Source organism: Vombatus ursinus, unplaced genomic scaffold (assembly GCF_900497805.2).
Source record: "Vombatus ursinus unplaced genomic scaffold, bare-nosed wombat genome assembly UNPS02011369.1, whole genome shotgun sequence".
In the NCBI taxonomy this organism is placed as follows: Eukaryota; Metazoa; Chordata; class Mammalia; order Diprotodontia; family Vombatidae; genus Vombatus; species Vombatus ursinus.
In genome coordinates, this window is record NW_020951147.1 from 3,555,510 (window position 1) to 3,565,094 (window position 9,585).

General features: G+C 52.4%; 1 protein-coding gene across 1 annotated transcript; it reads left to right on the plus strand.

The window, feature by feature from the left end:
• The first annotated feature begins 5,565 nt into the window (after positions 1–5,565).
• On the plus strand, positions 5,566–6,852 carry GPR152 (G protein-coupled receptor 152). The gene has a single exon (XM_027856043.1). It carries the CDS (start codon positions 5,566–5,568, stop codon positions 6,850–6,852), a length of 1,287 nt encoding a protein of 428 aa, XP_027711844.1.
• Positions 6,853–9,585: the final 2,733 nt, after the last annotated feature.

Sequence of the window (9,585 nt, forward strand, 5' to 3'; positions counted from 1 at the left end):
AAGAAAGAAAGAAAGAAAGAAAGAAAGAGAAAGAAAGAAAGAAAGAGAGAGAGAGAGAGAGAGAAAGAAAGAAAGAAAGGAAGAAAGAAAGAAAGAAAAAGAAAGAAAGAGAGAGAGAGAGAGAAAAAAAGAAAGAAAGAAAGAAAGAAAGAAAGAAAGAAAGAAAGAAAGAAAGAAAGAAAGAAAGAAAGAAAGAAAGAAAGAAAGAAAGAAAGAAAGAAAGAAAGACCAGCCCTTGCCCTGGAGGAGCTACTGGTGGAATGGGACAGACAACATGCCAACCTCTGTGCCCAAACAGGCTAGAGATGGGGTACATCGGAGAGCGTTAACAGAAGGACAGCAATGGGGCTGGGAGGAGGCAGCCAGTGGAATCTCTCACATTTAGGAGGTTGGGCGTTCCATACCAGGTCGATTTTGGAGGGAGCTGTGGGGTAAAAGAACGTGTGGATTTTTTTAGGCTTTCTGACACTGTTCTTTACAGGCTCTCCTACCTCTCTGGTGGCTCCTTCTCATCCTCCTTCACTGGATCTTCATTCACATTGTGCCCACTAGCAGGGAGGGAGGGTCTCCCAAAGCTCCGTCCTGGGTCCTCTTCCCTTCTCCCTCTGTATCATTTCCCTTGGGGATCTTGTCGGCTCTGCTGACTTTTCTCAAATCTACTTGTCCAGCCTAACCTCTAAGCCTCATATCTCCAACTGTCGTTCCAACATCTTGAAGTGGGTGTTCCATAGACATCTTAAACTCAACATGTCCAAAGCTGAACTCATATCCCCACCCCAAACTCTTCCCTCCTCCTGACTTCCCTAGACCTACTGAGGTCAGGCACCACCACCACCACCCTCCTAGTCACCCAGGCTCCTGACCTGGGCAGCAAGCTCTACTCTTCACTCTCACCACCCATACCCAACCAGTAGCGATGCCCTATCATTTCTCGATTTATGTATACCCCTTCTCTCTGATGCTGCTACCACTCAGGTGTAGTCAGTCAGCCAATAAACCGTTACTAAGTGCCTACTATGCACCAGCATTGTGCAAAGTGCTGGGGATAAAAAGAAGAGGCAAAGGACAGTCTCTACCCACGGGAGCTCACACGCCAGAGATGGCAAGCAAACAAATATGTACATGTACAAACGTGCTTTAGACAGGACGAACAGGAGGTAAGAGAGGGAGGACACTAGAATTAAGAGGGATTGGGCAAGGCTTCCTGTGGAAGATGGGGTTTTGATTGGGACTTGAAGGAAGGCAGGTAAGCCAGGAGGCAGAGGTTAACAGGGAGAGGTTTCCAGGCATGGGGGACAGCCTGAGAAAATGCCCAGAGCTTAGAGATGGAGGGGCTGTTTTATTTGTGGAATGGTGTCACTGATGTCAAAGACTGTGCACAATAGGGACCTCAGCACCTCCTGCCTCAGGTGCTACACTGGCTGCTGGGAGGTCTCCCTGCTCACTCCAGGCCATTGTCCACACAGTTGCCTAAGTGATCTCCCCAAATCTCAGCTCTGACCACATCACTGCCCTAGTCACTGACCTCCAGTGGCTCCTGACCATCTCCAGGGTCAAATATTAAATCCTTTGTTTGGCATTCGGGCCCTTCAGAGCCTGGCCTCGTCCTCCCTTTGCACTCCCTTCCACGTGCTCTGCTGGTCAGTACCCTGGGCCTCCTGGATCTTCCTCACAAAGGACATTCCATCTCCCGAGCCCAGGGTTTCCCTGATTGTCCCGGATGCCTGGAGCTTGCTTCCTCCTCATCTTCTCCTCCCAGCTTCCCTGGCTTCCTTCAGGTCCCGGCCAAAGCCACCCCTTCTACAAGAAGCTTTTTTCACAGTCCTGAAACTACCCCCAATTTATCCCAGAGATGTCTTCTTTGTATATAGTTGTCTGTATGTTGTCTTCACAGTTAGACTGCGAGCTCCTTGAGGGTAGGGACTGTCTTTTGCCTTTTTTTGTATGCTTGGCACTTAGCACAGTGCCTAACACATAGTAGGTACTTAGTATACACTAGTTGATTGAGACTGCCTTTAACGGCCCCAAGCATCTTCCTGAAACAACAAATCTTTGAAACACCTTATTCTTAACCTTTATCAAATTTTTGCCTTCTCAATGAGAGGGGAGGGGAGGGAGGGTGGGAGAGAATTTGGAACTCAAAATTGTAAAAAACAAAGGTTAAGGGGCAGCTAGGTAGTGCAGTGGATAGAGCTCTGGCCTTGAGTCAGGAGAACCCAAGTTCAAATCCGGCCTCAGACACTTGACACTTGCTAGCTGTGTGACCCTGGGCAAGTCACTTAACCCCAATTGCCTCACCAATTAAAAACAAAGGTTAAAAATTGTTTTTACATGTAATTGGGAAAAAATAAAATATTTTAAAAAAATGAACACTGATATTTTTCTGGCAAAGCTATTTGACTGAGAACCAGGAAACACCATTCACTGTTTCTGAAGGCTGAGACATTGGAAACATTGGAATTTATGGAATTCGAATGGTGGGTCATTCAAGGAGTACGTGGTGGGTCTCAGTAAGAAGTGGCATATCGTGGACCAACTGTCGTGGAGGCAAAGTTGCATAAAGAAGAGATGTAGGACCAGAGCTGGCGAGTGACCAATAGCTCCGTGTGCCGCTGGCGTCCAATCAACGTCAACACCTGTCCATGGGGCAAGCAGGAGGATGTGGCCAGCAGTCCTGTGGCACAGAAACTCCTAAGTCAGGGAGGTCCCAGCTTCATCCGACATACCAAGTTTGATGTCAGGAAAAAGCTCCCTGCCAATGAGAGCGAACCCAAAGCAGAATGGCCTGCCTCTGGAGGCAGTGAGTTCCCTGTCACTGAGGCTGGATGAGAGTGTTATGGACTTCCTGCTCAGACACGAGTGAGCCTCAGTACCCTCTGAGGTCCCTGCCAGCTCTGAGAGTCAGTGACCCTTAAGCCTAATCAATGCTAATAGAGTAGCCCCGCGGGAATCCTCCCATTAGATTGCGAGCTTCTTGAGAGAGGGCAAGGACTGCCCTTTGCCTCTTTTTGTATACTCAGTGCTTAGCACAGTGCCTGGCAGTAGCAGGTGCTTAATAAATGCTCATGACTGACTGAATGGCTGTTCCCACCTTGCCCTGCAGTGGCTCCTGCTATTCCCAGGCACCAGAGCCCTACTGGGAGGGCAAGATTGGGGAATTACAAGAGGGACAGAAGGCTCCAGACCACTTAGAATAGAGCTGTGCATTCAGCAATCAAGGAGGCTGTCAAGAGCCTTGAATGCCAATCTCAGGGATGTTTGGGGCAGAGGTGCCAAAGGGGTGCACATTATAAGCTGCATGACGAATGCAGGGGGTCACTTGGTTCTACCTGGCTCCCCCTAACACCTCTGAATCCGTCCCAGTGATGTTGACTTCCTGGCCTCTCTCTATGAGAGAGCTGGGGTGATATTTCTAGGGTGCTAATGCTCTCCCCAAGGGGAATGGATCGGAGGCAGAATGAGCACAGGTCTAGGGGCTTGGGTGGGGGGAAGGGGGGTAGCAGCCTGACTCCAGAACACTGCCCAGCAGGGACTGGGGTTAGGGTTTCTCCAGGAGAGGAGCTCTATGAATGTTTAATGGGCCTGCCCGGCTTGGGTTACCTCTCCCACCGCAGAAGTGCACGGGGCTACCGTCCACTACACCCAGAGCCCAACCCCAGACAGACAGACTGGCAGACGGCAGTCACACCCCTTAGGCCTTCACTGCCCGGCCAGGGGAACTGGGAGCAGACGCAGAGAAGCCAGGCTGTGTGGGTGTGTGGGCAGCTTTCTGCTCCATCCTCATCTCTGCCCCTGGGGCCACTCCCCACGCACTGGTAAGCCTGTCTACCCCCTGAATCCCCAGCCATGGCCTCCTCTAGGGCCTGGAACACCTGAGGGAGAGAAGGGGGCCTCTGACCAGAAGGTTTGAGGAGGAGCTTCCTAGGCAGGGGTCTGGTGTGGTGGGACAGCTTTTTAACACAGGGCTTCTAGTAGGTGAGTGTCCCCACCCAGAGGAGCTTCCTGCTTCCCACACCGACCCATTCCCCCCCCAGCAGGGGCCCAGAGACCACCAGGAGGCTGGAGGCAGAAACAAAGGATGATGAAATTTAGAGTTGAAGGGACCATAGAGGCCATCGGGCTCATGTTCTCATTTTACAGAGGAGGAAACTGAGGCCCAGAGAGGGAGAGAGATTTGCCCCAGGTCTCCCAGCTGAGTCAGGAGGAGAACCTCAGGCCTAAACTAGGACTCCAAGCTAGGGACTTATGTACCATGTTATCTCTTGGGCCCAGAGGAAACCCATCATCCCAAGAAGACTAATCTGGAAGCCCCTCCAGGAAGGGCTCTTGGGAAAAAGAATTCTAGTGTCTGCAAAGGTCCTTAGAGGTCATGTAGCCCATTTTACAGAGGGGGTAAAGTGATGCTCAGGACAGAGGGAGAGAGGAAGGAAAGAAGGAAGGGAGGAAAGGGGGAAGGAAAGAAAGAAGGGAAGGAAGGAAAGAAGGAAAGGGGAGGGAAGGGAGGGAGGAAGGGAGGAATGTGGGAAGGGAGAGAGGACAAAAGGGAAAGAGGGAGGAAGGAAAGATGAAGGAGGGAGGGAGGGAGGAAAGGAGGAAGGCCTGTCTCCTCCAGAACCTCCTGGGCAAGGATACCTTCCTCGTCCTTCTCTGGGCACTGTAAGCTGGGCAGGTGCTGACGAGCTCCCTAGCCCCACCCAGTCTCCTCCCTCCTCTGAAGCTGGGCCTCGGGAGGGAGTTGAGGAGAAGGCCCACCAATGACTCCATAATGCTGTGCCTGGAGGGATGAAGACCTGAGTTCAAATCTTGCTTCAGATTCTTGCTAGCTGGGCCAGTCCCTTCACGCCCTGGGCTTCAGTTTCCTCATTTATAAACGAGAGTTGGATCGACTGGACTTTCAGATCCCTCTAACACTGAATCTCTGTGATTGCAAACCTGCATTTATTAGCGGCCACCGGAACCCAGGCACTGTGCTAGGCACAGAAACACAAAGACAAAAGTCAAACACTCCCTGTCTTCAGGGAGCTTGCATTCTATCTGGGAAACAATATATCCACAGAAAAGGAAGCGCAAGGCCTTTGGGGCGGCTTACTGGTGGCTGGTGGTGGATGTACAAATGTCCTCACTTTATACATGGGGACACTGATCCTCAGAGACAGTGGCTAGACACAGACTGAGGCCGGATTTGAATCCAAGTCTTTGGGCTCCAAGCCCAGCACCCTCTTCATCTCATGGCATGGCCCTTCCAAAGGCTGGGAAGGATCCCAAAGCCAGACAGGACAAGGTCTTCCTAGGACAGTAGAATCAAACACCTTTAACAGCTGGGTCAGGTGTCTGGAAAAAGCTGGGCAGGATTCCCAGGGCTTCAGAGCGCTCTCTGCCTGACCGGGCTCTGGGGCTGAAGGCATTCCCTCGGGCACTGGCACTGAGATCCTCCCTCCTTGCCCAGAGCTGGTGCTGAGAAGGTCTGGCCTGGTACGTCACCGCCCCCCCTCCATCCAAAGCCTCTGGTTCTCCCTTCTCTCCTCTCCCTCTGCCCTGCAGGCCCATCAGCCTGGCCCCCCAGCAATGGAAGCAGGCAGTGCCAGGCTGGCTCCACCCTGGAGGACAAGATCTGAGTTGGACGATGACTATTATCCCCAAGGCGGTTGGGACACCGCCTTCCTGGTCACACTGCTGCTGGTGGGGCTGCCAGCCAACGGGCTCATGGCATGGCTGGCGGGCTCCCAGGCCCGGCACGGGGCTGGCAAGCGTCCGGCCCTCTTCCTGCTCAGCCTGGCCATCTCGGACTTCCTCTTCCTAGCGGCCACTGCCTTCCAGATCATGGAGATTCGACTGCAGGGACACTGGCCCCTTGGAACAGCTGCCTGCCGCTTCTATTACTCCCTCTGGGGGATCTCCTACTCCTCAGGCCTCTTCCTGCTGGCCGTGCTCAGTCTCGACCGCTGCCTGATGGCCTTTCTCCCTCGGTGGTATCCCTGCCATCGCCCGTCCCGCCTGCCACTCTGGCTGTGTTCAGGGGCCTGGGTGCTGGCCACCCTGTTCAGTGTGCCCTGGCTCATCTTTCCCGAGGCCAACGTGTGGTGGTCTGACCTCGTCATCTGCCTGGACTTCTGGGACACCGAGGAGCTGCCCCTGCGGGTTCTGGAGATCCTCGGCGGGCTGCTGCCCTTCCTCCTCCTCCTGGGCTCTCACGTGCTCACCCAGATCCAAGCTTGCCGGCTCCGCCGCCGGCAGCAGCCGCAGGACGGCACAGCCGGGCCCCGCCCGGCCGGCTTCTCCCGCGTGGCCGCCACCATCCTGTCGGCCTATATTGTCCTCCGGCTGCCCTACCAGCTCGCCCAGCTGCTCTACCTGGCTTACCTGTGGGACTTCTACCCTGGCTACTTCCTCTGGGAGGCGCTGGTCTACTCCGACTACCTGCTAGCACTCAACAGCTGCCTGAGCCCCTTCCTCTGTGTCTTGGCCAGTGCCAACCTCCGCGCCCTTCTCCATTCCATGCTCTCTTCCTTTGCTGCTGCTCTGGCTGAGGAGCGGTTCAGGGGCGCCATGCCTGCAGCCTCGCTGCCGGCTCAGCCAGAGCCCGCAGTCCCGCTCCAGCCCCGGTTGAACCCCATGACCCAGGTCCAAGTGAACCCTACCGCCCAACCCCAGCCAAACCTGACCGATCAACCTCAGGCCCACCCCACAGCTCGGTCCTCTGACTCAGTCCTCAGTCCTCCTCCCTCAACCCCTGACCCCTGTGAAGGTTCCCCATCTAGTCTAGCCACAGAGCAGCCCACACCAGCTGCCCCCGAGGAGCCCACCATGCCCCCTGCCCCTGAGGGGGACAGCTCTGAGGATGCTCCTCCATAGACGTCCCCTACCCATGGCCCCGCTTGAGAGAAGGAACACGGGCTGAGATGAGGTAACAGACAAGAGTGCCCTGCCACAGATAGCCTGGAGAACCAGCCACTCGTGGCCAGTGGGCTCAGAGCCAGAAGAGAGAAAGGAGTCAGGACCCTACGCTGGCACCCGGGCCCTGGTCCTCCCCTGCCCGCTCTGGCCCCACCTAGGGAAGTAGCCGCTTCCTCAGATCATGCATTCCTACCCACCTCCCTTTCCTCCTTCAAAATGCCAAGAAGAGAGTGGAAATCCCAGAACTGTGGAGGGCCCCCAGCCTCCTCTCTAGTCTCCCCCAAAGTGGCCCCCACTGGAAGACTTTCATGACTCTCTCTGAAGGAAAGGAGAAGCCCAGCCCATGGCCCTTTGCGGGTGGCAGCACATCTGATCTGAATCCTGCCAAAGATAAACCAGAGAGTGGCAGGAGGGCTCTTGACTTCCCTTGACTTCTCCAGAGGGTTCCTTTCCATTTCACTAAATCTCCCATGCTGGTCAAGTGTGGTTTGACTTACCTGATTTGTACTGATTTGTGCCCCACTCCTCAGGACGCCCCCTGCTGGGCAAAGCAGTCCTGTGGGTGCCTCAGGCTACGGGGTCCCTGTCTCTGTTGGGCTGCCCACCTTCACTTCCAGCCTTTCCACCTTTGCTTGCAGAATCTCAGCGATGCAAGCACTCTTCCCCGGGGCATCTAGTCCAAGCATGGCTTAACCAGCCTCTGCTCACAGACCTCCAAGGAGTGGGGCCTCCCCCATCCCAAGACAGCTCTGCCCACTGTCTGTTAGGAATGCTTTTCTTTATGGACATTGGCCTTCTCCTCTCTTCCATCTTCTGCCCCACATGGCTCTGGGTCCTGCTCTCAAGGGCCAGAAGAAGTCTCATCTTTCTTCCACATGACAATGAGCATGCTCCAAGTCTCATGTTGCACGCTGCCATCAAGCAAGCCTCATATGGAATGATCTCAAGGTCTCTCAATGCAATTGGACAAACATTTATTAAGTGCTTGCTGTATTTAAGCCTTTTAATCAACCTGGATGCTCACTCGGCCAACAACGGCTTTGCTAAAATGGCACCCAAAGTGGAATATAGCTCTGTGAATGTGGGCAGCACAGAGCAGATGGGAGTCAGGGCAAAATGGCATTCTCTTTCTTGGCTGCTCTGTTGTGCTGTGGCCTCAACTTGATCTTGTGGTCCACACAAACCTCCAGATCTTTTTTTTTCCAGACAAGCTGCTTTCTAAACACAGTTCTCCCACCTTGCTCTTGTGAAGCTTATATCTGGAACCCAGATATAAAGTGTAAGACTTTACATCTACCCTTATTGAATTCCATCTTATTTAATTCAGCCAAACATTCTAACCAGTTGAAATCATTTGGGATCCTTGTTGGGTCTCTTTGGATCCAGTATCCTTGCTATTTGTCCTTGCAAATTTGACAAGAGCACCACCTCTGCCAGGCAGCATGGTGTAGTGAATAGAGCAATGGCTTCAGAGTCAGAATGAACCTGGGTTCAAGTCTCACTTCTGATACAAATTGGCTGGGAGACCCTGGGCAACTCACTTAACCTCTCAGTACTCTCAACCAACAGTTTGGGAGGCCAGTTTGGGGAGGAGGGGGCTCTCTGCCTCTCTTTTAAGTTGTTGGGCTGTTGCCAATCTGCTTTTGGGCATCAATGGAGGGGGTTTCCTCACCAGGAATTCCTACATCCATGAGTCTGGATCAAAAGAAAAATGCCATCTATATTCTACTTCATCCAAGTAATTGATAAGAGGCGTGAACAGTCCAGGGGCAGGGGCAGATCCTTGGGAACTCCCCTGGAGATCTCCTTTTGAGTTGATGGAGCCGTGGACTATTCAACCAGTAATGAAACCACAGAAATGTACTGTTGTCTGACCCATATCTTTCCATACTCTACCGGCTGCCTGGGTCCTCTTCTTAACACACATCTCTGATCATGTTACCCCCCCTTCCACCCCCACTCAAAGATCTTTGGTAACTCCTAGATAAAATTCAATCTCCTTATTGGCATTCAAGGCCCCCCACCCTTACGTCCCATTGCCTCTCAACATGAACCTATATACCAGTCTAGCTAGATGACTCTTCTTTTCTACGTTTTTTATTGCTATTCAAAAGTATAATAATCTGCTTTGGGAGGTGATGAGTTCTATGTAACTAGAGGTCTTCAAATAGATCCCTTCCCCTACCAGGAGAAAGGGGGACAAGTTGATAGAAACACCCTGAGTGACTGAATCCAAAGGAATTCTGCCAGGCCTTGTGGACAGCTTTATCTGGTTTCTTTAAAGGGCTGCATTCAAGGGCCCCCGAGGTCCCCTTATTTTGAGTTTCTTTCTTGCCTCAGAATTCTCAAATGCCACAGGATTTGTGAAATGTTCCACCTCCGTGTGTCTACCTTGGCATAAAACCACATAGACCCTAAAGTCTGAGAGCCACGCTGAATCAGTTGGTGGTTATAGATGTATCTGATATGTATATCTAGATATATAGAATATGTATGAGAATATGTGTGTTATATATTTGTATATATTTGTGTATATGTGTGTGTGAACACACACACATACATACACATACATGGCTATGTGTCTTAAAACCCAAACAAAAATTAGGATCCAAAGTTACAGGTGAGACACATCTCCCTGTATTGTGTGTGTGTGTGTGTGTGTGTGTGTGTGTGTGTGTGTGTGTGTGTGTG

Coding starts and splice junctions, on each gene's coding strand:
- GPR152 (XM_027856043.1), top strand. CDS start 5,566: ATGGAAGCAGGCAGTGCCAGGCTGGCTCCACCCTGGAGGACAAGATCT.